This window comes from Pleurotus ostreatus, assembly GCF_014466165.1.
Source record: "Pleurotus ostreatus strain PC9 chromosome Unknown scaffold_8, whole genome shotgun sequence".
NCBI classification, from domain to species: Eukaryota; Fungi; Basidiomycota; class Agaricomycetes; order Agaricales; family Pleurotaceae; genus Pleurotus; species Pleurotus ostreatus.
The window spans coordinates 1,320,762-1,346,334 of NW_023503163.1; the positions used below are offsets into that span (position 1 = coordinate 1,320,762).

Genomic DNA, 25,573 nt, shown 5'->3' on the forward strand with positions numbered 1-25,573 from the left:
GGCGATTGTTCCTCCGTGTCACACGACCGACGGACCATTGAACGCTTGCTTCATCGCTTCAGCAGCGTCGTGCAGATGCACGGTTGATCTAGATACGTTGATGTAGCAAGTATTATAGCAATTCACACCATATTTGGTGGCAGTCGATGCCACACAGACGACCGACATCTTCCCTGCGGGCGTCTCTGAATATTACGGCATTCCTGTGTTTTCTTCTGAGAGGCGATGAAGAGGACATAATGCGCCAAGAGAATAAAATACTGCTTGGCTTTGTCGGTTGACCTGTGCCCGCCTGTGCTCCGGCCTAGACCCTATAGGAGTCATACAAAGGTTGCTTGACACTTAACCACCACCATCGACCGCCATGAGCACGAACGACGCTGCACAGTCGAAACGCCGAAGCTGGATTACTCGAGTGGCGAGACCAGGCAGCAGCAGCGGGCGCTCAGCAGGGAGTGACAGACCAACGAGCAGCGGTGGGCGTTTTGGAGGAGGCGGAGGCTGGTTTCCTGGGTCGAGCACCAGCGACAAAGCCGAGCGCGAGCCGCTGCCCACACCGCAAGAGGGCCAAGTGCTGGACTTGGCCAGTCCGGCAGCGTCTGTGCGAAGCATCCCCTTGCCCGACGAGCCCCGGAGGCCAGCGACGTCCAGCGGAGGCGTTCCCTTCACGCGATCAGAAACCCTGGATTCCCCGCATTCGTCTCGGCCATCCACCCCGAAACGATGGTCGCTCAGGTCGTCCGGGCAGCAGCTTGACCAGGACGGTCCTGTTATCAACGGCCTCGAGCGCACTACTTCTACGCCCCTGTCTTCGTCCACCTCGTCCTCCAAGGCTTCCGACGCGAACGCCCGCAACACAGGCTCGCTTAGCAAGATGTCCTTCAGCTCTATGATAGGTGGTCTCTCGTCGTTATCTCTCTCTCGCACCAGCACGAACAATAGTACCACGAATGTCAACGGCCCCTCCGATGACAACGATAAGGGCAAGGAAAAGGAGTCGAAAGAATCGAAAGAACCTAGGGGCCGTACTATGGACAAGGACAAGGCCAAGGCGACCCGCTCGTGCTCAGCAGTAGCAGCCGAGACGTCGGTTTCGCGAAGCAGGTCCCGTGCTCGTTCCCAATCTCCATTCAGCTTTCGTCGTTTTCGCCGCCGAGAGACATCGCCTCCTTTGCAACCCGTACCTCTGGCTATCTCTGATCTTGATGTCTCTGACACCTCCTCGATTCGCCCCCGTCATTCGGCATACGACGTGCGCGACGGTGATGGTGACGATGACTCGGGCGATGAAACCATCGGTGAGACGGACGCAGAAACCGAAGAAGAGAGCTGGAGCGAGGCTGATCTGTTTGATACGGTAACCGAACGTAACACGGAGCAGAACTCTATTATTACGCCTATGGCCCATCCTGATAACAATCCAACGCTTGTAGACGACGCGGATGTCGACCCTGACCCCACTGGTGAAGGAGTGAACATCGTTGTTCCTCCCGAACCGTACTTCCCATCCACTCTCAATTCCACACCATCGGTGCGCGGCAAGCGCAATCCCCGCAGACGCAAATCTACGAGACACCACGATCCGCTCCCCTCTACGACCTCGCGGCCTGTATTCCAGCGAGACCGATGCACGATCACCATCATTCAGGGAGATCCTGAAGCCAAATTGGCCCAAATTGGTCGCAGATGCAAACGTTACGTCGTTGCGAGCGATATGAGTGAAGAGAGTAGGTACGCCGTTGAGTGGGGTATTGGCACAGTGTTGAGAGACGGAGACGAGATGTGGGTCGTCAATGTCGTTGAGACGGACACCAAGAGTGAGTACATCACGCTTGTCCGAGCGCTGAGGCTAACCTGGTTTAGTTGACCCTCTCATTCCCAATGCCGCCGATCGAGCCTTGAAGGTCAAGAGCCAGCAGGAGGTAAGACATTACGAGTTTTGGATCAAAAAATTTGACTTCAACTCTCTTTTCCAGCGTCAAGCATTTGCTTACATCTTGGCGCGACAAGTCAACTCGCTTCTTTCAAGGACTAAACTTAACGTCACCATCCATTGTCAAGCATGGCACGCGAAGAATGCTCGACACATGTTGCTCGACGTTATCGACCACTACGAACCCAGTATGCTGATCGTTGGCTCAAGGGGCATGAGTCATCTGAAGGGGATTTTGTTGGGGTCCACCTCTCACTATCTCATTCAGGTAACATGATTCTAATCTGGTCTGAATCTAACACTTACTTACCCATTGCAGAAATCATCGGTCCCTGTCATGGTGGCTCGTCGCCGCCTTAAGCGTGCTCCCAAGCGCTCCGCCCACCTAGCGAAGCACCGCGCTCATGTTTCGCTCGCGGAGGCTGGAATCGACAGAGTTGCTGCTAAAGTTGACCACGATGTTCAAGTCATGCGAGACGAGATGCAGCGCGAGGAGGCTAATCACGATAGAAATGGCCATCGGGTCATTGAGGAAGATCCCGAAGACGCCGAGGTCGAAGAAGACGACATGGAGGGCGATATCATCAGCTCGAAGGTTGCGGGATGACCAGCGCCGTATTAGAAGAAGCAAAGCAACACTAGAAAGATAGAATTCACATCTACATCCCCGAACCTCTCAAGTATTTATTCATTTTGGCTTGTATACTCTATATTATATTGCTACCATCACCAAGAATATCGTCTGCTCCATGTATGTCCGTTATAATACAAACAATGTTGCTGCGTTGATGTCCGAAAGCCGACGCTCATGGCGGCCTCCACTTTACATTCAACCGCACAGGTGTTGCACTCATCGCTACGAGTCAGCGTGAGGCGCGCGACCAGCATCCCTGGCGTCTCAAATCACACGATATTGATTTCTAGCGTCAACCATCTTAATTTTCCTATTTTCCTTCTCCCCGACCGACGCGTCTTGCAGGTCAAGGCATGTTGCCATCCGCTATCTCGCGTCAAATCCCCTCTCTTCGGCGTAGAAGCACCTTGCAATGGGGAGGAGTTCTCGCTGTGGGACTCGCGGCCATGACTTGTGGGCCTATGTCAGGTGGAAATATCCGAGGCAAGCTGGTCACGCTGCATCGAAGGTACAAAAGCCTGAGCGTCTTTGGACGACCATATGCCAGGCCATCCTCAAATATCAACTGTAGATCAAGCTTGTTCTCAACCATCACCTTCCCAAACTCCTCCCCGATGTCTCTCACACCGCCCCAGGCTGCCCCATCGTGGAACCACACCGCCGCGGACATCATAAGCCTCACCAAGGACGCTATCGCAAAGCACAAGGCTACTGATGACAAGGTTGGCGCACTTGCGCCCGAGGATTGTAACTTTGACTCGGTGCGTCCTCCTCAGCGGTTCTGAGAGTAGCCAGATGTACTGATCTCCGGCATTGCAGGTCATCGTAAGTCGCCGAAGGGATATCATCTACCCGACTGATCGTGGCTGCCTAGATACCCCTGGCGTATTCTGAGACAGACTTGGATGCCGTTGTAGAGCCATTGTCGTTCTACCAAAACGTGTCTCCATCCAAGGAGCTTCGCGATGCGTCTAATGAAGCTGAGGTCCTCGTCCGCGACTACGGTGTTGAATCGTCCATGCGTCTGGATGTATTCCAGGCCAAAGCTTCCGCCGAGAAGAATATCAAGGCATCTGGCCAATGGGATAAGCTATCGGGTGAGGATCAGCGTCTCGTTGAGAAGATGGTGCGTCTCTGGCTGTATTTGACCTCCTATAAGGCTATAACCAATGAACATGGTAGATCCTTGATGGTAAACGCGCTGGATTGGCTCTGCCTGAGAAGGAGAGAACGGAGCTTATGGCATTGAAGAAAGAACTGTCACAAGCCTGTCTTGAATTCAGCGTATGTCTCCGTGTACATCTTAATGCATGTTCAATTTGGCTGAATTGAACGCAGAAAAACTTCAACGAAGAAAACGTATGTGACACAGGTATAGTCGGTGTTTCAGGTCATTAACTTCGCTACCAGGGCGTCATTACTTTCACTGCTGCCGAACTCAAGGGTGTTCCTCATGATGTCGTCTCCGGCTACGCCAAACGCACCGAGGGCGACTCAGAAGTCTACGATGTAACCTTCAAGACTCCAGACATCTTCCCCGTCGTAAGCCTTCTTCTCCAGACTCGTGTATCGCTTGTCAAATCGTTTCTCGACAGTTCAAATTCGCCGAGAATCCCGAGACTCGCAAACGCGCCCAAGAAGCCCACGAATCTCGTTTAGCTATCAATGTCCCGTTGCTTGACAAGGCTCTCGAGCTACGTCGTAAGATCGCGGCGCTGTTGGGATATGATACTTGGTACGGCCAACTATAGCTCAGTATTACGATGTTGCTGACATCCTACAAGGGCTGACTACATTACGGAGGTTAAGATGATTAAAAATGCTAAAGGAGTATTCGATGTAAGCAGTCCCATCGCGGAATACTTTTGGTCGTGTGACCGATTCCCTCTTAGTTCCTCGATGATCTTGAGAACAAGCTTCGGCCCGTGGGCCTTAAGGAACGTGAAATCCTCCTGGAGCTCAAGAAGAAAGAACACGAGGAGAAAGGTTACCCCTTCGACGGCCAGTTTTACCTCTGGGACTACAGGTACGTTTCCCCTCAGAACAATACCACCTGCGCTGACTGCCTGCGTTAGGTACTACGATCGCCTTTACATCGAGAAGAGCCTCGATCTCGACGACTCTCTTGTCAAGGAATACTTCCCCGTCTCCGTGGTTGTACCAACCATTCTTGATATCTACCAAAATTTGCTCGGTGTCCGTTTCGAGGAGATCAAGGGTTCATCAATCTGGCATCCTGGTAAGGCATACGCAGCGCCTAAGCCATTCAGTCTGATATAGCGATATTAGATGTTCAGCACTTTGCCGTCTGGAAGAAGGATGCAAAAGACGAGTCTGGCTTCGTTGGGTATTGTTACCTCGACTTGTTCCCCCGTGGTTTGTCTTCACTTATCTCTATCTCTCTTTTGAATCTTAATACTTGCGTATCAGAGGCTAAGTACTCCCATGCTGCTGTGTGGCCTTTACTCTCTGGACACACTCTCCCTGACGGAAAGCGGTCTTACCCATTGACCGCTATGGTTGCCAACTTAGCCAAGTCAACCCCTGACAAGCCCGCCTTAATGAGACACGACGATGTTGTGACTTTCTTCCACGAGATGGGCCATGTATTCCACGGCTTGCTCAGCAACACCAAATACGCCCGCTTCCATGGTACCAGGTGAGAACACAGTGGCGACTTGAATTTGAACGATGTGACACTCAAGATCGTTTGATTAGTGTTGCGAGAGACTTTGTCGAAGCCCCCTCGCAGATGCTCGAGAACTGGTGCTGGGAGCCCAAGGTCCTTGAGCAGATGTCGAGCCATTATGAGTCGAAGAAACCCCTGTCCCCTGAACTTATCGAAAAAATCATCAAGAGGTAATATTTCTGCTCACTCATCATCTTGTTGCACGCTTCCTCATCCCCGTACACAGTCGCTACGTCAATGTCGGGCTGTTCTACCTCCGCCAGCTGTTCTTTGCGAAGTTTGACATCAAAGTCCATACTGACAAAGGTACGCACTTCCTACGAGACATTGCCTGATACATCGTCTGAATAAACCACCTTCTAGAGAGCGCCGACTACTCGGCTCTGTGGAACAGCCTCCGCGAGAAGATTTCTTTGGTGAAGGCGGATAAGCCTGCGCCTGGCCAAGGCACTTTCGGGCACATCACTGGTGGATATGATGCTGGTTATTACGGGTATGTGTTGAAGAACTTCTTGATCTCACTAAGTGTTCACCGTGTTCTACTTGCTGTTAGGTACACCTACTCTCTGGTGTTCGCGGCCGACATGTACGGTAAGTACTTTGCCCCTTCTCTCCTACTTAGTATATCCTGAACATCTCTGCCTTGTGTATAGCTACGGTATTCAAAGCCGATCCTCTGGACCCTAGCCGAGGGAAGAAATACGCTGACGAAATCTTGCGACCTGGAGGCAGTCGCGAGGAGCTTGACTCCCTCAAGGTAAGAGATAACTATCTTCGCAACCTGCAATATTCTCTCTCTAACACATATACACTGTTATCACAGGCATTCCTTGGTCGTCCACCAAATAGTGATGCATTCTTGAAGGAGCTCTTTGGTACTGTGCCTTCATCCAACCTTTGATTTTGGGTTTCAGATATAAAGTATCTTAAGTTGTATATTTTGGACTCAGTTCGCTTTGCTATCACACACCCTTGCTCTGCTCATTGGTGAACGTTTTCGAAACGGCTTCGAGCTTCGCACAGTAGCTATAGCTGACCCCACGGTCGGAGCTGAGCAATCACGAGCAATGTGACCTTGCCAACGAGCTACGAAGACGCTACACGGTCATAATCTCGCTCAACGACGTATCTACAACGAGGGGGTACTTCGGAACAAGCGAGTGGTCCGCGTCATCAATGCAGGCTACGGTAATGGAGGCCACAGTCATGGTTCTCCAAGGCCAATTCTCCATATGCCCTGTGACCAAGGCGGCCATCTCACAGCCTCCCTCTGCTCCCGTTCCGTTGTTGAACAGTACTGATGTCACTTGTAGCAGTATCAGCGACCGACGGGCGACGCTACTCAGTGACGAATGGGGATCCTCACCTAATGCTGGCCAACGGGGGCAGGAAGGGGGTTGAAGGCTCCCCCGCGCGGATCAGGTCGAGATGGGTCAACTGCAGGAAATATTGAGGGAGCGGGTTATAGAGCGTGAAAGGGAAGTAGGAAAGGCGGCGTAGAGCCTTGTGGTTGGATATGGAAGTTGGAACCAAAATGTAGACACCGACGCTCATGACTTTCACGCTTGGAGCACAAAATCATGATTTGGACATGATCAACAGAATGATAAGCTGTTGAAGTTGCGGGTTGCACGTGTCCTGCGTCATACCTATTGAGGGTCGTGATATTGACCGTCGTCGCAGCACTACGAAGGAAAGGGCCGTTGGGAGATGACGTAGGTGTCATTGGCTCAAGGGGAGCGAGCACTTCTCGCTGTGGCCTGCTGGTACGCTTATTTATAGCACTCAACCTTCCTTATTTAGGCGAAGAATGTATTACTCAATTGTCCACGGTATGTCCTACTTTTTGGGACCTGCAACATGACGCGTCAACATGCCATTCTCCCCTTAAGAGCGTCTGCGATTTTGCAGTTAGCTGTAAGATGTCTTTCGAAGGAGAGCGGCCGCCAAGAGTTTGGCCAACACCAGAAGTTACGACAGACGGATACTTTTAACAACCTTGGAGATACCAGACCGTTCACCCTCGTATCTTCCGCCACTTGCATCAAGCCCTCCTTTGTAGACCGCTTTCTGCGAGGCGATCTTTTTCTTGGCTTTCTCAAACTTCTGTCGCTTCTTGACACGAGGGTTCCGAACACTCTTCGATCGATGGGGTGTAAGTCCCCTGTTCTTGAGGATGGCTCTAGTGAGTGACCGAGGTCCATCGGTACCCTCCTCCCCAGCAATTTCAGCACTGAGGAACGAAGGTTCAGGTAAGATGAGCTGGTTTGCATTGTGACGATTGTGACTTACCGAGCAGCCGCGACAGACTCGTCATGCTCTGTCTTTTTGCGTTCCTTCTTCGCCTTTGATGTCCGTTTGACTAACTCATAGTACCCATCCGCATCCTCCGTTGCTTCGCCAGCATCTGCGTTCCGGGGGGCGGGCTCTGCGTCATCCAAATCTGCACCACCTTGACCCCGGCCGTTCCTTTCGGCAGCTTGGGCCATCCGAGCGTCCTTTTCTTTGCGCCGCTCTCGATACGGGATATCGTCATCGCCGCCCATGGCACGACTCCTCGCACCCTGGCGTCGCGCACTCGCGGTCTCGATCTTCGACGTGTGGAATCGAAGTGACTTTTTGCGCGCCGATTTGTCCGAGGCATCCGCATGATCGAGTGAGGACAGTTCACCATACATGTTTTGAGCATCGTCGGGCTGGTGGGACGACGACGAGGCGTGCTTCTTGGACACAGGAAATTCGGGCTCGACGAGGTCGAACACGGGCGCAACAGGCTGGGATTTCGATTTCGACGTCTTGCGCTTTTTGGTTGGAGGCTCTTGTGTAGGGGCGTCGCGCTTGGAGGCAGCCAATCTGGATCTATGCTCGCCGAACGTTGTTGCGCTCTCTGCATCCCGCAGTAGGTCGTCGAGTTCACCCGCCTCCAGATTTCCATCCGTCCCACGGCCCCAAAGTTCATTGGCGTCTGACCACATATCTACGCCATCAAGGCCTTCGTTATCGTCGTCTTCAGAGTCGGAAGCCGCGAAGTCAAGATCCTCCAACGTTGCCAGAGACTGTTTGAGGAGCAGGAGGCGGCCTGTTATCGGGTGGTCATCGAGGAGCTTGGGCTGTCGGGTGTATTTATCGCTAGCACGAAGGTATAGATAGAAGGAGAGGGCGTTTGTGTATGTAAGGAGGGTCTCTGCAGGAGCATCAGCGTGCTGAATGTAGACGACGGGTAGATAAATGGAATCACGCACGATAATGAAGATGGATCATGCCAAGGCTCAGGGCATCTGGCTGTTCCGCTTGCAGTCTGCGTTGCGATTCATGATCAGTACCAGCATGGGTGTGCATCTGCAAAACACGCACGTTTCGAGTTTCTCTCGTGTGCGGATCAGGCTTCGTGCAGTGTCATCCCAGTCCCTTGCCAGTGCGAGGGTAATTGGATTGGTCTTTTCCAGGTGCCGAAGGAGAGATTTCTTGTCTTGCCCGACATTCGGCAATGGAACCACAGGAGCTTCCACGAAGTCACTGTCCGATTCATGAGTAACTGCATAAAATGGTACAATTGAGGTCACGTACTCAGCGCCTGCAGTAACATCATGTACGTCGAGTAGCCCGAAGTCCTCGTCTCGCATTCCATCTCGGGCTTTCGCTTGCAGCCGTTTAGCCTCTTGCTCTTCGAGTTCGTTCGCTTCCTCGTCGTCAGAGTCAAGCTCGGCCGCGTTCGAAGAGTAATAGGCTGATTTGCCACGCCCCCAGCTCTCCTCCATGTCTTCGTCCTCACTCTCTTCATCGGATGAGGATTTGCTCGCTTTCTTGCCTTTCTTCTTTTTGCGACGCTTGTCTGGTATGGGTTTGTCCATGGTGTGGTCATCTTCATCGAGGTCTTCTCCGTCCCCTTCCATGATGTCCCTCGTCGTCGTCTTCATCGTCGTCGTCGGACATCCCCTTCAACCCAAAGACCTCATCCTCCTCATCCTCCTCGCCCTGGTCAACATTCCCGTCCAGCAAAATCCTATCCCTATTGTGATGGACTAGACAGAGTATTCATATTCCACTTAATGCGAAGGCGCGCAACCACACGTACACTCATCCTCCTCGTCGAGCGGTATGTCGGCAGGCTTGTCCCATTTCTTGATCTTCCCTGCGTTTCTGTCGAGTGGTCGTGCCTTGGACTTGCCTCCGGCGCGAGATTTTGGGATGCGACGTCTGACCATCGCGGAATGAGAAAGCGAAATTTATTGTGATCGGCTCTGGGAGTGATCGCATTGTTTGGTCTCCACGGCGTCGCATGGCGAATCTAGCAAAACTGTGAATCGGCGCCAAGCTGGGATTTCTTCGACTCATCCGAAGTAGCATGGAATCTATTGTGCTTGAGCTACACTGCACCCGGGCGTCTGGCCATATAGACTCTCGTCCTCTTTCGCTCATGACGATATTTTATTACCCAGGGGCACTACCGTACCTTCCTCGTTGGCTGAGCCACTACAATAGACTCCACCGGGAAATGCTTCCACCTCAAACGCATCCTAGGCTCTAGATTACGCGCATCTCGATAACAATGTCCGGCGGTGGAGGGGGGATCAATGATTAGTACAAGGGCCAATCCCGCTCGTTTCATAGAGTTGTACTTTCCCAGCTTTCCCTCAAGCCCATACGCGACGAATCCCCCCCTCTCCGCGTTACGCGTACGACAGTCAGCCCTTTGGACACAAATACTTCCACCGCGTTTTCGCTTATCGTGAGTATGGCAGGTATCCAAGTCGGCATCGTCATCTCCAGCTTCCTGTTCGGCATCCCCACGCTCCAGGCGTTCTTCTACTTCCCCAGCTACTCAAATGACTGCATGCTCCTCAGATTACTGGTTAGTAGTGCACTCCGCCTAGAATGGCCTTTCATGTGTTCGTTGCATTTGCAGTCTGGTTTAGTGTGGTAAATAGGTTCATCACCTCGAGCCCAAGCGACGTTCCCCGGTCGCTTCAGGGTCGATCTGGACAGGAGTAATTTTGGTATCTCAGTCGCATGATATGCTGTATTCTCATTAAACCGCTCTCTCTCCGTGTTCGCTTCGTGTTCTATATTTCGGTGGCCTGTGCTGACAACTGGGGTCTATATGTATTCTTGTATATAATCTGTCGTTACCAATGTATACTGTCTCGGCACCCCGTTCCACAGCATGAGCGCGGTTCTCGGCACATTAATTGAGGGGCGCGCACTCCATAAATGGCAATCGGCGGGCGCGGGAACTCCACAATGAGCGCGGGACAAATTCCATTCTCGGATGATGTCATCCATTACCGGTCTTTCCCGCCGAACTTCCCTCGCTCCCTCCCACTTTCATTCCCACTCTCATTCAATCCGTCGCGTCCAAAATGCAAGCCACGCTCCGCCTCTCCAGACAGAACCTGGTTTCTGGTGCCCGTGCCAGCCTCCGGTCACAGACGTCCGTCGCGACGCGCAGATTTGCGGGGAGAAGGTGGAATTCGTCGCATGGTCCCGGCCATGAGCAGAAAAAGTCGAGTGACATGCCGTGGGTTGTGAGTAGGAGGCCTGAAATTAGACTTGTATGCTGAATGTGCTGGCATAGATTGGGTCTTTGGTCACTTTTGGTCCCGCTGTAGGCTGATTCCGTTAATTCCGCTCAAGCCCGATTTGAGACTGATCATTGGACCTTAGTTCCTCTACCTTGTCTCTCCGTCAGCGAGAAAGACGGCGCCAGGACACGCCGCGCATGCTCATGACAGTCACGCTGAGCCGAAGAAAGTCACAATGAAGGACGATGAGGGACAAGAGGCGGACGTTACTGCTTCGGTGCAGGCTGCAACTGTAAGTGTTACTCCGCATACATCAACGTCCAATTGTGTACCCATGGCGCTACCCTAGGCCGATGACGCTCCCAAGGCCGATGGAGCGAAGGTAGATGCTTCCGAAGTCGAGCAACCTCAGGTGCGTCAACGCTACTGCCTTCCGTGGCGTCGATAGAGGGCTTATCAGCATTTAGGCCGATGAAGCTACCGAGAAGTCTGAGGAGCCTGCTGCTCCACCTCCCTCTGATGGCGAGGAACATACTCAAAAGCCCGGTTCACTTCAGGATGGGGACAGCAGTGGCCCAGTCGACCTAGGGGACGCCAGGGCAGCCGCGAAGGTGAGTTTCAATTTTGTGTACGAGTTCCCCGTCCTCATGGGGCACTGCAGAGCGCAGATGTGGATGCACCGAAGAAGGCTGAGACGTCGGACGCGTGACTTAGAGTACCTGATGTTCTACTACCATAAATGGCAATTTGTCTCGTGTGAACATTGTGAAGTGACATCATCCACGCTGGGGTACATCGCTTCGTTGGGCATTTTACGTTTCGTTATAAGAGGCCAATCAGCCAGTTCACTCTCATTTCCTTTTCCTTCCTCGACCACCATCTCATTTATGTCTCTCAGCCAGATTGTGGAACTGGCCAGAGAGCACCGTCACCACCACCATGATCATAATCACGAGGACGAGGATTCCCTGGACAATTCGGGAGACAATTCCACTCCGCGACTTGGCCAGAATGACCAGGGGACGCACTCTACCAAGAGGAACAGCACTCAATTCAAGAGTCCCCCAACAACACCCTCCATGAGGACGGGCCCTCCCCGCTCTTTATCATACACTTATAGCCTTCCTAATTCACCTGCGACTTCGCGCAATAATAGCAAGATGGTCGAGCAATCGGAGCCCCGCGACATCCTTTCAAACGGTGTCGAAGAAGAGGGCCAGTATTTCCCGTTTACCCGGAGGGAGGAGTTTCGTGGCGTCCTCGAATACACCGCGAGTTCCGAACAGAGCGACCGTAAAGGCAAGAAGAGGGATAGTCGTATCAATGACGAAAGCTGGAATCCAATGAGGTGGTTCTCGGAGTCCCCTAAAGAAGAGAAGCCTGCGTTCATTTCGGACGAGGAGGCTAAGGCTGCGGAGGGGAAGGCTGCGGAGGATGGCCAGGCGAAAGGGGATGGACAGTCGAAGGCAAGAGACGTCGAGGACCCTGGCGCTGCCAGCGAAGGGGAAGCATTGGCAAGTCCTTCCTCCACAAAGTTTGCATCCAGGTTGCGTCGCGCCTCATCCGTTCCACACTCCCCACAAGACAAACCCAAACCTGGACTCGCCAATTGGGGCCGCCTCAAATCGCTCCTACCTAATGTCGTTTCAGACAAGCACCATCCAGCTCGGACACCAGGGCCTTCTGCCGTAACGCATCACTCAGTCAACATCACGGATGAGCTGATTACCGGTGGGCTCTCAACGCTGATGCTGAGGTTGTGGTTTGAGCGCGACGAGAAAGACCATAGACGTGTTCCCGTATTGTTGCACCGATTGCGAATACGCGTCAGTGATAGCTTACACCCCTTACATGGAAACAAGTCTGTCTATAGGATCGAATGCGAGTATGCAAATGGCGCTGCGCGATGGGTTGTGCATCGTAGGCTGCAAGACTTCATCTCCCTGCACTATCACTATGCGTTCTCGAACGCGTACAATCGGAATGTCGAAAACCTTCCTGAGTTTCCGCGCACAAGTATGTATTTTGCTTCTATAACTGGACTGCGTGTACTGATGCATCGAAGGTCTTCCGTATTTCAAGTTTCTAAAGAGGGAGAGCCGTGATGGACAAGTAGGACAAGCGGACTTTGCCCGTATGCAACGAGAGGTCCTCGAGAACTACCTCATTGAATTGATCCGTGCAGTGGTGTGCATCCTGATATCTCCCCTATAATTCGAGCGTACTGATCATCCACTTCGCCAGATGTTCCACCCTTCCGCCAACCGACTATCTGGTTTCTTCGAAATAAGCGCACTCTTCATTTCTCTCGCACAATCGGGTGGTGCGCAGTATAAGGGGGGATATCTTCGGATTGAAGATACTGGCAACAAAGTGGGTGGGTTTGGTCGTAAATCGGCTGGGTGGAGAGAGAAGAGGGAGCAACGGTGGTGTGTTGTGCGCGAGAGCTACCTAGTGGTCTTGCATGAACCCGGCGAGGTATGTCTTTACATTCAAACGAAGCCCCTCAAGTTTGTCCACTCATTTATTCACCTTTCTGAGTATAGCTTACCGTTTGGGATGTTTTCCTCTTCGATCAAGACTTCAAGCTCGAACGTCCGAAACGGTATTACCGACACCCTCTGAACTTGCTTCACCAAGATGGCGAAGGCCATCTCAAGCCACCCGATGCGTATCCACGTCCTCATGCACAGTCGGAGGTTGACAATAAATCGGTAGTAGCGTCGATCAAAAGCAAGTTCTCGAGGGTGCTCTCCCTTGGGCGCAAGCAGAAGCATCCGCCCATGCCTAATGGGAACGGGCACGGTATCCATGAAGCACAGGAAGATTCCGACGACAGATCCATTACCTCGTCTGATGTGTCGTCTAACGTGCCCGCGCCAATGCTGGATCCGTCAACGAATGTGAACCCGCTAGGCCCGCCGGAGGCTGACGAAGAAGGGACGCCGCGGGCGAGAACGCCGGCCGGGCAGAAGAAGAAGAAGGCGACGGCGGCAGACGTGTCCAAACATACGTTCTTCATTGAGAATTCGCAAACGAGGCTGAAGTTGTTTGCGAGGAATGAAGTGCGTAGTGTCGCGTTTATTGGTGCGGGTGTGAATGATGTGAATCTGACTTCCTTGGTGGGTGCAGCGACAAATGCTGCAATGGATCGCGGCGTTTGAGAAGGTGAAGGCTACGTCTCACTGGACTGGAGGGAATCGGTTCGACAGCTTCGCCCCGATCCGCCTGAATGTTGCTGCTCAATGGCTAGTAGACGGGGTATGCCTACCTTTCGCTGATGTCATTCTCGAAAAGCTAAACCTATTTTTACCCTTCATCTAGCGGGATTACTTCTGGAACCTATCACGAGCAATCCTGCTGGCTAAAGAGACTATTTACATCCATGATTGGTGGCTGTCCCCAGGTAAGCTTATCTCCAATGTATATAACCGCCGATAGCGTTTAAAGTTGGAAATGTGGTGCTCAGAGTTGCAGATGCGGCGGCCGAATAAGGAACGCTATCGGCTTGATCGCCTTCTTGAGAGGAAGGCAAAAGAAGGAGTGAAGATTTATATCATTCTCTAGTAAGCTGGCGTTTACCTGCTTAATGTTTGAGTTGAGTATCTAACAATTACCCATCAGCCTAGAAGTATCGAATCGCACAACACCTACGGATAGCAAGTAAGCATATTTCTTTGCGCCCAATCGGGTGGGTGTTGATGGTAGTTCCGCAGCTATGCGAAGCAGAGATTGGCTTCTCTTCATCCGAATGTGATGATCCAACGGTCGCCATCGCATTTCCAGACAGGAACGTTCTATTGGGCTCATGTACGTTTGCGATATTTTTTGTGATTAGATCCTTCACTCACAATCGGCGTCAGCACGAGAAACTTTGTGTCATTGACCAGACGATAGCATTTACGGGCGGTGTTGATTTGTGCTTCGGCCGGTGAGTGATGCTTTGCGATTATTGAGTGCGTTCAATAGCTCAACGGTGCTTATATCGTATTCAGGTGGGACACCCCCCAGCATGTGCTGGTGGACGATATCGACTCGGACACGGGCGCGTCGGAAATCTGGCCAGGCAAGGATTATAGCAACCCGCGCGTGATGGACTTCCATGCGTTGAATAAGCCCGAAGAAGACATGTACGATCGGTCGAAGGTTCCTCGTATGCCTTGGTATGTTTTCATTCTGAATGTCTGCCATTGTCCTGACGAGGGGATGCATTGCTAACTCTAGGCATGATGTTGGCATGCAAGTTGTCGGAGAGCCGGCTCGCGATTTGGCTCGTCACTTTGTCCAAAGGTGGGTACTCCGTCAGTTGACAAGGGCCCATCTAGACTAACAAGTGTTTTTTCAGGTGGAACTATCTTCTGAGGATCAAGGTGAGATTCGCGTGTTTTGATGAAGTCGACGGTCTATCTGAACTCGTTTGCAGAACCACTCGAGAGTCATGCCATTCCTCTTGCCGCCGCCAGAATTCAAACCTGGCGAACTGGCTGCATTAGCTTTGACCGGGACATGTGAGATGCAAATTTGCCGTTCTGCAGGCCCGTGGTCCCTGGGGACGCCAGGTCGTATTGAACATTCTATAGAACATGCGTATTTGAAGGGTAAGCCCAACGAGCTTAATGAGAGGCTGTTGGCCTGGTGCTGACTGGTGTTCTCCAGCGATACAACTTTCGGAACACTTCGTTTACATTGAGAATCAGTTCTTCATCACTTCGTGCGTGCAATACTTGTGGGTTCATTAAAATGCTAATAGGCTCCTAGTACCGTCGTAAACGACGTGAAGGTAGAGAATAGGATAGGTGACGCTTTAGTCCACCGGATCATCCGTGCCCATCGAGAAGGCACACCGTGGAAGTGCTGTATCTTGATACCTCTGCTTCCTGGGTTCACATTCCCCGTTGATCACAGCGATGCCAGCGCGGTATGTGCAGATATGTTTCTGCCTCGATTATGGGTTATGTTGATTTGCCAAAACCTCAGATCCGCATCATACTGGAGTGTCAGAATCGCACTCTTTCGCGGGGACCGAATTCGATTTTTGCCCGTCTTAGGAAGGAAGGCATTAATGTAAGTCATCCTAGTTGAGGCATTGGCAATGAGGCTGACTTTTTTTGGCGATAGCCTGATGACTATATATCCGTGTTCTCGTTGAGAAATTGGGCCAAGATGCGAGGGGGCGTACTTACGACTGAGCAGGTAGGCCCAGCAGTCCCTGAAGTAATTTGAATAACCATTGACTGCATCTCTCTTCAGGTGTACATCCATGGTAAAGTATGTATCGTTGATGACCGTTGGGTCATCATCGGTAGTGCGAATATCAACGAACGGTCACAGCGAGGCGATCGCGACTCTGAGCTCGCGGCAGTAATCAGAGACACGGACCTGTTGGATTGGTAAGGTTGTGAATATCTTGAGATATTGCTGCTCACTGACTGTGTAACTTGTAGCACTATGGCTGGGAAGCCCTTCAAAGTCGGCCGCTTTGCTCATTCCCTTCGTGTGCGCTTGATGCGAGAGCATCTAGGCGTCGACGTCGATGCACTGGATGAAGACGACCTTATGGCCAATGAACCTGTCAAACCGGCAAATGAACAAGACGAGTGGGATCCAGACGATGAACAAGAACACGGCGACGACGAAGGTGTAACTCGTGTAACAGAGTCAGAGCGGAGAACGGCTTTTGGGAACCTTGCGCAAGTCACCGGGCAAGGAATTGGCCAGGGTAAGCGATGACCTCGTGTCAAGTGGAAGAGATACATTAATGTGTGTGATAGCTGTCGGCGCCGCGGTAGATATCGCTTCAGAACTTCTGCGGAAAGAAGGTACGGCATCCAATCAAGTAGGCAACACGACAGGCGACCAGAGCCTGGACGATGAACGACAGACCTTCAGTAGACGTGGTCAAGAAGAGCCAGGCTTCACCAGTTCCGTGGTACCGACCATCGAAGAGCGCACCGTAATGGAGAAGAGTCCCGCATTCCAACAAATGGATTCAGTGAGTCGTGTACTATGATCAGGGCAGCAGAAATGTATTTATGATCCAGGACGGCGATTCCCCGCCCCAAGCCAGAACAGAAAACGGCGAACTGTTTGGGGCTCCAGCCGGTGCCTCCAAAGATGTTAGGACTGATAATGAGATACCACATGCTCGCTCTGGCGACACTGATGGCGACGCGTCCGAGCAAGCAGCCCCAGCAGCCCGTGAAGCCATCCGGAAGCACCTGGAGAGTAAACTTGACAACAAAACATGGACGGTAATTACGCCGCGCCCCGAGGTGAAAGTGAATGGCTTCGAGGACCCAATTTCGGACGCATTTTGGAAGGATATTTGGGTCGCTTCGGCTTCACGGAATGTAAGCTGTACTCAGTAGCGGTGAGGTACATCAACTAACAGTGAAATAGACTGAAATCTTCCGCAAAGTTTTCCATGCCATTCCCGATGACATAGTCACTACCTGGAAACAATACAAAGAGTTTGTACTCCACCATGAGCGACTGAACAAAGCCGTATGTGCCTCCCATCCCGTTACCAGTGCCATTCTCAACATGTTCTAGCCTGGCGACGACGACCTTTCTCCAGAACCAGTCGGGCGAGTACCCTCAGAAACAGGCGACGAAGGTGCTGCACCAAACCCAGACGCAGTGAACGAACTCGACTCCGGGGATGCGCCCCGCCAAAATAAGGATAGCGGAGAACAGCCCTCGGAGCCCCGAGCTTCTACTAGTAACTTGGGAAACGACACGAAAGCCCGGAGACCCGCACGTGGTGCTGAGCCTTTCGAGAAGTGGGAGAGAGACGAGATGGAGAAGCTGCTCAACGAATTGAACGGCCATCTAGGTGAGTTTGACGCCATGTTAATAGCGTCAGCTAAGATGCGAAAACCTCTTCAGTGGTGTTCCCGACACGATTCCTGGAAGGCGAAGACATCGCCAACAACTTCTTGTTCAACGCAGATAGGTAAGGAAGCCCATCGCGATATGGGGTATTTTCACTGATGAACTGCCTAGACTTCTACCAATGCCTATATATAATTGATAGATATGTCAGCGATTTAGCTAGTTACTCTACACACGCCAGTACTAAAGTCCTCGACACTAACATCCCATCGCTTAATTCTTTGTGTGGCTGCGCGCCTATGATGTTATGCGTCAATCATTTCGTGAGGAAGTCTCAACTTCACTTTTCTGCGTTGCGAAGAATGGTCCGTTACATTGAATGCGATGTACGAGAGCTCTACTTGATCGAACAGAGTAATCATGGATAATTTTAACGTCTTCCAACTCGCAGGAGCTCGCCGCTCTCATGAGAAGCGATAAAGTCGCCAAGAAAGACTTCATCGTCGTCGATGTCCGTGACGACGATCGGGTAGGCGGGCATATCAAACATAGCGTGAACATGCCGTCGGGCGAGTTCCTGATGAATGTGGATAAGCTGGTGAAGGAGACGAAGGAGGTTCCGTTGCTGGTCTTTCATTGCGCGTTATCGCAAGTCCGGTACGCCATCAACTCGAAAGTAGTCTTGTGCTGGATAGAACTAAACGAGTAGTTGACCAGGGGGCCTAAAGCAGCACGGGTGAGTTAGCAGCAGGATGCTACTTGCCCTTCAAACTGAGTGATACGTGCAAGATCTATGAGGAGACGAGAAAGAATATCCTCGAGGGCGATGATATCCCACATGAGGTAGTCATTCTACGCGACGGATTCACTCTCTTTCAAACTAAGTTTAAGGTATGTGCCAACTACCTGCTCTCAATCCGTTTAATTCCACACGTAATGACCGCGGGCTGACTGTGGGACTGTACTCGAAATCGAAGAACGAGAAGGACCTGGTGGAGGAGTGGGACAAGGATACTTGGGAACCTGAATGGCGATTCATTGGCAATTCATGAGGGTGCGTGCGCCATACGATTGAGGAAGCTATATACTGAGAGGTATATGATTCTATCTAGAGCATGGCTTCGTCAGCATGATTCGACCGCAGAGCCCCCACACCAGCGCCACATAGATGTAGAATGCTTGCGCTAGGTCCTATTTCTATTCCGTTGCTCGAGGCGTTGTCGCGCCTCCATTCTTTAGACTTCGCTGTGGTATCGATTCAATGATTTTCTGGACATTCTGTTGCTCCCGGCGAATTTGTCTCTGACAGACATGCCTGGTGAAATTGCGTTCGAACGTGAGCTGAACGTGGACATAACGCATAGATAAGACGCATACCACGAGCCCAGGGAAATCACAGTGAACGTCGCCATAGCCCAATGGCCAGCAACAAGGGGTCCTTCGAAGCAATTCAAGACCAACATCAATATCGGACGTGAATAATAAACAAGTGGAGACAGTACCTGCAGAAAGGCCTCTAATTACGCCAATGCCCACTCCGCTGGCAATTCCACTGAGGAGACTATTCCGCGCGCATGGTATTTGGCCTATATTTCTGATGCTCTTTCCTTCGCGCAGGCAATGTTAGTTGAATCGGGTACTGGGTCACGACGAACGTACATTGTATACGTCGGTAGGGAGGTTCCCGGTAGGCGGTGTGTAGCCTGGAGGTGGTGGAATGGCGGAGGAGGAGGGACTTGGACGACCGGGGTCTGTGTTCGCCATTGCTGAGACTCCCGGGTCTCCAAAGTTGCGTTGCCTCGAAGAGGGTGGATTACGTAAGTAAAGTCAGGGGCCGATATCCCAAGAATAAACAGTGCATTGCTTGAGACGTTTCTAACCAACTCATCTCACGAGCATGTGGCTCGGAATACTATCTGGGTCTCATGAGCCAGGATGTATTCACACATCAGCGAGATGACTGATTACCACTATGACTGCATAGTGGTGGGCTCAGGCAACGCAGGTAGCTGCGCTGCCATATCCGCAGCGGAAGCGGGATGCAAACGAGGTAAGGTAAAAGCTCAAATTTAACGCGACCAATGGGCTGATTTATCGCATCTCTAGTTCTCATGGTCGAAAAGGCCCCAGAAGAGTGGGTAGGAGGGAACGGTTATTTCACGGCTGGAGCGCATCGCACTGTCCACGGAGGCCTCCACGATCTTCTGCCATTCGTTCACAATGTCACCGCTGAACAAGTTGATAACATCGACATGGAGCCCTACACCGCCGACAGTTTCACGGCCGATATCATGCGTGTCGGTGCCAATAAACCTAACCCACTACTGGTGAGGGCCGTCGTCGACGGATCGCGCGAGACGATCGAGTGGCTGGCCACATCGGTTGGAGTGCCGTTCGTGTTTTCGTTTAACCGCCAAGCGTATGTCATAAATGGAAAGCAGAAGTTCTGGGGAGGGATGGTCCTTAGCGTGGAGGATGGTGGGAAAGGACTGATTGTGGCACATCGCAGGGCACTTGCCAAGCACGGCGTTGAAGTGTGGTTCGACTCGCCCGCAACGCGGTTGCTCACTGATAATGGCGGCGTGGTGGGTGTCGTAGTTCGGAGGGATGGGGAGGATGTTCAACTCCACGCCCCTGCGACCATATTGGCTGCCGGGGGATTCGAGGCGAACAGAGAGATGCGTGTGGAACATCTTGGAGGTAACTGGGAGAGAGCCAAGGTTAACGCGAATGAATACTGCGAAAAGAAATGGACATCTAACACCCCATTCGCAGGTCCGGGGGACCCCATATAACACCGGAGACGGGTTCACCCTCGTCAAACCTCTAGATGCTAAACTGACTGGCGACTGGTCCGGCTGCCACAGTACCTGCTGGGACGCACATGCCCCGCCAGACTCGGGAAACAGAATCCTAACAAACCAATTCACGAAATCCGGCTACCCGCTCGGCGTCATGCTCAATTCCAAGGGATTGCGCTTCGTCGACGAGGGGGAGGACTTTCGTAACTACACCTACGCGAAATTCGGGAGGGCGATTCTTGAGCAGCCTGGGGGATGGGCGTTCCAGATTTGGGATAGCAAGGGTGTGAAGTACTTGAGGGAAGAGGAGTATGGGGAGGGCATCGTGAGGAGAATCACAGGGGAGACATTGGAGCAGCTGGCCGAGCGGTTGGTGGAGGAGGGATTGGAAGATCCTTCGAGCTTTATGCAGACGATGACACAGTACAACAACGCCTCAACCCAGCCGAATGCCACCCAGCGATGGAACCCTGCAATCAAAGATGGCGTCTCAACGCAATCCTCACCGTTAACACGACTCGCCCTCCCGAAATCTAATTGGGCATTGCCGATAGATGAACCTCCTTATACCGCTGTCAAAGTCGGATGCGGGATAACATTCACATTTGGTGGTCTGGCGATTGATGCAGATACCGCTCAAGTACTCTCCAACCGTGTGGGTGAATCTGACTCTAGGTCAATCCCGATCAAAGGATTGTTTTGTACAGGGGAGATGGTTGGAGGTCTTTTCTATAATAATTACCCTGGGGGAAGCGGGCTTATCGCAGGTGCTGTGTTTGGTAGGAAGGCGGGAAGATCTGCAGCCCAATTGTCAGGTATTGAGCACCGCTAGAATATCAGCTCACGACCATTCCAGTTCGGGTAGTGAATATTGAACATCGAAATACTGCGGATGGATAATAGTTCTCCGTGCGGATATACTGGATTGAGCACTTATATGTACGTTCATCTCAATGACGCAAGCCTAACATTGATTCCGAAAGTTTATTGGCTGCTTTCCCCACTCATCTTGCCTCTAACTACGGGATACGTACTTTATACAATGATTCCTCTCTGCAATACCTGGACATACAGGCTATAGAAGCATGATGCAGTTGCTCAAGCTCAAGATCCTGAAGGCTGATCGAGGATAGACTAAGAGAGAACATTCCTAGATCCCTATTACATCAATGAACCAGGAAGGCCACCTCCGATTCAGCGCCAATGTACGATTGAATTTGGTTCGTGGGTACATCTCAGCATCTCTTCTGGAACGAGGTGATGCTCGAGACGGCTGTCCAATGTCATATCCGGATGAATTTTGGAAATTCTCCGCAGATAGGTCTGGCCGTTTGGATGCAGACATCGAGAACACGCTGAGGAACGACTTATCGCACCCCTTGCTGGAACTCATCCGCCTCAGTGGGCCTAGAGAACAATGTAGAATACACACCACTGGATCCATCCATTACTAGGGCGGCTTCGACTGTTGTTGCATCCACACTGCGGACACGTGCGCCATTTCAGCGCTGGGGGCAACTTGATGATGATGCCGACGTCGAAGCGCATGCCTGGTTTGAGGAATTTACGCAGCACGCCCGATTTATTGATGATATTGTTCGCCGCCAACTCGACCATCGCCCAGTCGTTCCTCTGGATGTATTCCCCACCGGGACCGTCGTCGCAGTACCGATGAATAACGAGCTTGAAGTCCTATTCAATCGGTTGATTGATTGTTCCGTTACGGCTATAGAATAGGGGCAAAGTGATTTATAATTAGAATGGCTCACCTTCCAGGAAGTACACAGATCCAAAGGTATGGCGTAGATATCTGTCCCGACTGGCGCTCGGACCCATATGGTACGTATTTCTGGTTGATGTATTGGCGGGATCGAACCTAGACCTGCGGATTGAATGAGGTTTCCTAGCTCTCTGTACTTCTCTCGCACAAGGCGCCTGCAGTGACTTCATAGTCATGGCAGTGATCAGTTGGGTGCCAAACGGGAGGTGATGGGGAGGAAGTAAGGAGGACTAACGCTGAAAAGAAGTACAGGAAGTGCTCCAATGAACTTCGATTAGACTGAATGTATCGTTTGACGCGTTGGCAGAGCGGTGTCCAGCGACGACGGGAGAATATAAGAAGGAGTATCTCCCGCCACAAGGTCGACTCCATGCGCTTGCCAAGGTCAGACGCAAACCGAGTGATATCTACCTTCATTTCCTCCAGCCCCTCGGTGTATTTGAATGCTTGGTTCTCCATATCGGCGAAGAAAGCGTGCGCTAGTAGCTGAGGGCAAGTGTCACGGATTATCTCCGTTGTTTTTGCCACACATGCAACGACCGGCAAAAACCCACGCACTTCGTCGCGAAGTGATACAACGGAGGAAGTGCGAGGGAGGTGGTCCAAGAGGACGAATATATCCTGTAAGTATGTTATAGCGTGTCCGTAAGGTTCCATGACTGGAACAGCCTCGCCATCCACCGAAGACATGGCGGGGGCCATCAGGTTCATGACCAAGGTCGTCGTGAATTGCTGGTCACCGCGCACCACATTGAAGATGCCTCGGCCTTCATTGTGGTTGTAGACGATCGGAGGTGCTCCTGGGGACATGATAATGTTCAAGCTCCTTCAGGCGGACCTAGATCTGCCAGTAAATTTTGTGTGTAAGTCACCATAACAAAGATGAGCAGAGTGTCGCCTGACCAAGGGTGAATAGAGGAATGCCGAGGTGTGGCACGGGGAGACGAATCCGCTCAAGGTCTGCCATTTGAGAGGCGGTGCAGACTCCAGAATAAATGCCAAACAAGGAACATTTGCAGGGTGTCGTTTGCGCCCTTATGGCACCCATGGTGCTAGCTTTCGAGTTTCCGGTTAGGTTCATAAACCCATATGAGCAACGAATGAGGGCAAGTGCTGAGTGCCTGATGTAAGCGCCCACGGAAAGTGACTAGTGACGGCGTCTATGAACTTTATCTCTACTAATTACTCAGGTAAGCAGCTGTCTTGAACGAAAACAAGTTGCCAGTCCTCACCGTTAAAAGTTGATTTAAGATGGTCCCCACACTTCCACCAGAAGTCTGGCTCTCCATCTTCGAGCACTTCGCTGGATCTCGCGTCCATGGTCTCTATCTCACCATACACGAAAGGAAGTGTCGAAACACTACTTTACAGGGACCCCATGATCAGACGTTTACTGGAGAACGAAATATCCCATCTTGTCGAGCAGTTTCACCGAACGGTCACCAATGGCAACTTCGCTGATGGTGTTCGAACGTTAACGTTCAACAAGGCGTGGCCTATCCTCGTCCCTGATTTGTGCCGAAATATAAAATATCTTAAATTCAGCTCGTATGTCAGTCCAGTCTGCGTTCCTTTGTTTCCTCTCAGATGCTGAAATCAACTGCCCATCGATTACAGGACCCGCTTGACGAGCTATCCTTGTTAGTCTCTTCCGTTGATCGGCTCTGCGAGACGAAGATCGAATTCCTACAGTTGAACGACATATCTGATGGCGACATGGAATCCATAAAGCTCCTTTTCTCTGCCATTCCCTCCTTGAAGATAGTAGACTTTCGACGCCCGAACTACGACGCTGATGGTTTTTGGTTTCGGTTTCGTAGGCATAAACTGCATGCCGAACCCGAGTGGATTGAAGGATGATCGAAGACCAAATAGGTTCCATGGTGGGTGGGTATTGAGGCGGATTTGGCGGCCGTCGAACAGTAAATTGGCAGAGCCAACCTCCTCAAACAGCTGGCAACTAGTTTACACTTTGAGCTCCACGGAATACACACTTGCGCCTCTTTTTTGCGGCTTTGTATAGCGATTCGGAGGGCTAGTCTATCGTTTCTGACTGGGAACGCTTTGCCCAAATTGGCATTCACAACAAATCGATTAATCGACTCGGGCACTGCGTGCACTACCATACCTCTACGCCACATCACCACCATCCCACATCCAAGTTGTTCCATCTTGCAGGCTTTCTCCACGCGGTCCGCTGGTCATCGGATGACACTGCTCCTGTGGTGATCCTCGCGTACCGCCCCCGCTCCCGTTTCGCCACCAACTTGGCGCACGGAGTTGAATTCCCCACGTTCCTCGTGGATCTCATCGTGACCATCTGGAGAATTCGCCCCCACTTCGTTCTCTTCCACTTCATTGGTCGCTCCGCCCCTGCCCTTGTGTGGAATCCCGAGTCCGTCCAACGTCCTGGGTGCGCAGTTGTATCTGTCTCCGTATTGGGGCATTGGAGTCCTGATCTCGTGATTTATTCAAGGTTTGGGGACTCGTCAACGCCGTCGATCTCTCTGATTGACTCCACGAACTCTTCTTTAGCCTCCATCTTCAACATTCAAAATCGCCAACGCACTCGCCGCGTCCATCCACAACTCCAACTTCCCCGCTCACATCTTTGTCGACCCGCTTCAATCATCTCGCTCGCTTCCACGAGCCTAGGCCCTCTACTGAAGAGTGAAGACTTCAAGGCGATCCAAGATGGTGAATGTAGATGGCGAGACGGCGAGGGAACCAAGCCTTATGCGGCGGGCTTGTCTTCAGGTCGTCCACTTGTGCAGTGGCTTCCATCCTCTCAAACTACAGGCTTCACACGCCCTCTTTTGACTTCTCCACCCAAGCGTCCATATCATCTCCATGTCCGCATCCCAAGAGCACGAGATTCCTCGCGCTAAAGCGAATCTGCAAACAGCTATACCTCCCCGTCCCACTGTTCTCGAACCACTCGTTATCTGGCCGTTTACGGCTACACCTTCGTGCTGTCGCTTCAGTGATTCGTCTCCGTTTGCTCCGATACAGTCAATACTTCCCCGCCTCGCATCGAGTGGTATTACCCTCCGGAGTCTCCCCTTTGTTGTCCCCGAACACCACCAATTGCACCTTCTTCCACGCCTACGTCGTCTTCTGTCTGCGCCCACATTCATACAAATAACGATAACGACTCACCGGCACCCTTCATTGTACACTTTCCATCTACTATCAGTGTGATACATCGTAAGGGTATGGGACGCTCAAGCAAGAGAGTGCGCATTCCGGCGAGCATTCCCAACCTCTCGTCGTGACGGAGCGTAGACCTCGTGCTCGACCTTCGAACCTCCGAGCCGTCGGATCGACAGCGCGAGAGGGCCATGGGCGTATTGTAGCGCCTATCGATACCGTATCGATAT

General features: G+C 51.8%; 9 protein-coding genes across 9 annotated transcripts; 5 read left to right on the forward strand and 4 right to left on the reverse strand.

The window, feature by feature from the left end:
* Positions 1 to 364: 364 nt before the first annotated feature.
* On the forward strand, positions 365 to 2,540 carry PC9H_010792 (uncharacterized protein; the record flags this gene model as incomplete). The annotated part of the gene is made up of 4 exons (XM_036780285.1): positions 365 to 1,817; positions 1,864 to 1,922; positions 1,977 to 2,201; positions 2,253 to 2,540. 4 exons carry the CDS (start codon positions 365 to 367, stop codon positions 2,538 to 2,540), a joined length of 2,025 nt encoding a protein of 674 aa, XP_036627668.1.
* A 641-nt stretch (positions 2,541 to 3,181) lies between these two features.
* On the forward strand, positions 3,182 to 6,157 carry PC9H_010793 (uncharacterized protein; the record flags this gene model as incomplete). Its single annotated transcript, XM_036780286.1, has 17 exons — positions 3,182 to 3,328; positions 3,442 to 3,693; positions 3,750 to 3,851; positions 3,906 to 3,926; positions 3,978 to 4,109; positions 4,163 to 4,302; positions 4,352 to 4,406; positions 4,460 to 4,593; positions 4,643 to 4,806; positions 4,857 to 4,943; positions 4,998 to 5,226; positions 5,286 to 5,426; positions 5,483 to 5,562; positions 5,620 to 5,749; positions 5,810 to 5,847; positions 5,910 to 6,013; positions 6,080 to 6,157. The coding sequence occupies 17 exons, from the start codon at positions 3,182 to 3,184 to the stop codon at positions 6,155 to 6,157; spliced, it is 2,034 nt and encodes a 677-aa protein (XP_036627669.1).
* A 1,070-nt stretch (positions 6,158 to 7,227) lies between these two features.
* Positions 7,228 to 9,107, reverse strand: PC9H_010794 (uncharacterized protein; the record flags this gene model as incomplete). Its single annotated transcript, XM_036780287.1, has 5 exons — positions 7,228 to 7,489; positions 7,549 to 8,440; positions 8,499 to 8,554; positions 8,611 to 8,772; positions 8,824 to 9,107. 5 exons carry the CDS (start codon positions 9,105 to 9,107, stop codon positions 7,228 to 7,230), a joined length of 1,656 nt encoding a protein of 551 aa, XP_036627670.1.
* A 13-nt stretch (positions 9,108 to 9,120) lies between these two features.
* Positions 9,121 to 9,461, reverse strand: PC9H_010795 (uncharacterized protein; the record flags this gene model as incomplete). The annotated part of the gene is made up of 2 exons (XM_036780288.1): positions 9,121 to 9,278; positions 9,332 to 9,461. The coding sequence occupies 2 exons, from the start codon at positions 9,459 to 9,461 to the stop codon at positions 9,121 to 9,123; spliced, it is 288 nt and encodes a 95-aa protein (XP_036627671.1).
* A 1,155-nt stretch (positions 9,462 to 10,616) lies between these two features.
* PC9H_010796 (uncharacterized protein) lies at positions 10,617 to 11,487 on the forward strand (the record flags this gene model as incomplete). Its single annotated transcript, XM_036780289.1, has 6 exons — positions 10,617 to 10,781; positions 10,832 to 10,861; positions 10,921 to 11,070; positions 11,128 to 11,190; positions 11,246 to 11,389; positions 11,440 to 11,487. 6 exons carry the CDS (start codon positions 10,617 to 10,619, stop codon positions 11,485 to 11,487), a joined length of 600 nt encoding a protein of 199 aa, XP_036627672.1.
* Positions 11,488 to 11,665: 178 nt separating this feature from the next.
* On the forward strand, positions 11,666 to 18,664 carry SPO14 (Phospholipase D1; the record flags this gene model as incomplete). Its single annotated transcript, XM_036780290.1, has 30 exons — positions 11,666 to 12,794; positions 12,844 to 12,965; positions 13,023 to 13,256; positions 13,325 to 13,843; positions 13,911 to 14,039; positions 14,103 to 14,184; positions 14,248 to 14,344; positions 14,403 to 14,441; positions 14,495 to 14,588; positions 14,642 to 14,709; positions 14,774 to 14,941; positions 15,003 to 15,068; positions 15,124 to 15,148; positions 15,202 to 15,376; positions 15,435 to 15,489; positions 15,537 to 15,696; positions 15,756 to 15,842; positions 15,897 to 15,971; positions 16,029 to 16,168; positions 16,223 to 16,497; positions 16,550 to 16,770; positions 16,820 to 17,128; positions 17,178 to 17,282; positions 17,331 to 17,613; positions 17,667 to 17,733; positions 17,815 to 17,998; positions 18,064 to 18,269; positions 18,330 to 18,348; positions 18,402 to 18,503; positions 18,590 to 18,664. The coding sequence occupies 30 exons, from the start codon at positions 11,666 to 11,668 to the stop codon at positions 18,662 to 18,664; spliced, it is 5,310 nt and encodes a 1,769-aa protein (XP_036627673.1).
* Positions 18,665 to 18,809: 145 nt separating this feature from the next.
* On the reverse strand, positions 18,810 to 19,376 carry PC9H_010798 (uncharacterized protein; the record flags this gene model as incomplete). Its single annotated transcript, XM_036780291.1, has 4 exons — positions 18,810 to 18,927; positions 18,990 to 19,050; positions 19,115 to 19,219; positions 19,268 to 19,376. The coding sequence occupies 4 exons, from the start codon at positions 19,374 to 19,376 to the stop codon at positions 18,810 to 18,812; spliced, it is 393 nt and encodes a 130-aa protein (XP_036627674.1).
* A 192-nt stretch (positions 19,377 to 19,568) lies between these two features.
* PC9H_010799 (uncharacterized protein) lies at positions 19,569 to 21,245 on the forward strand (the record flags this gene model as incomplete). Its single annotated transcript, XM_036780292.1, has 3 exons — positions 19,569 to 19,662; positions 19,719 to 20,332; positions 20,388 to 21,245. 3 exons carry the CDS (start codon positions 19,569 to 19,571, stop codon positions 21,243 to 21,245), a joined length of 1,566 nt encoding a protein of 521 aa, XP_036627675.1.
* Positions 21,246 to 21,563: 318 nt separating this feature from the next.
* On the reverse strand, positions 21,564 to 23,003 carry PC9H_010800 (uncharacterized protein; the record flags this gene model as incomplete). Its single annotated transcript, XM_036780293.1, has 4 exons — positions 21,564 to 21,820; positions 21,904 to 22,105; positions 22,183 to 22,348; positions 22,429 to 23,003. The coding sequence occupies 4 exons, from the start codon at positions 23,001 to 23,003 to the stop codon at positions 21,564 to 21,566; spliced, it is 1,200 nt and encodes a 399-aa protein (XP_036627676.1).
* Positions 23,004 to 25,573: the final 2,570 nt, after the last annotated feature.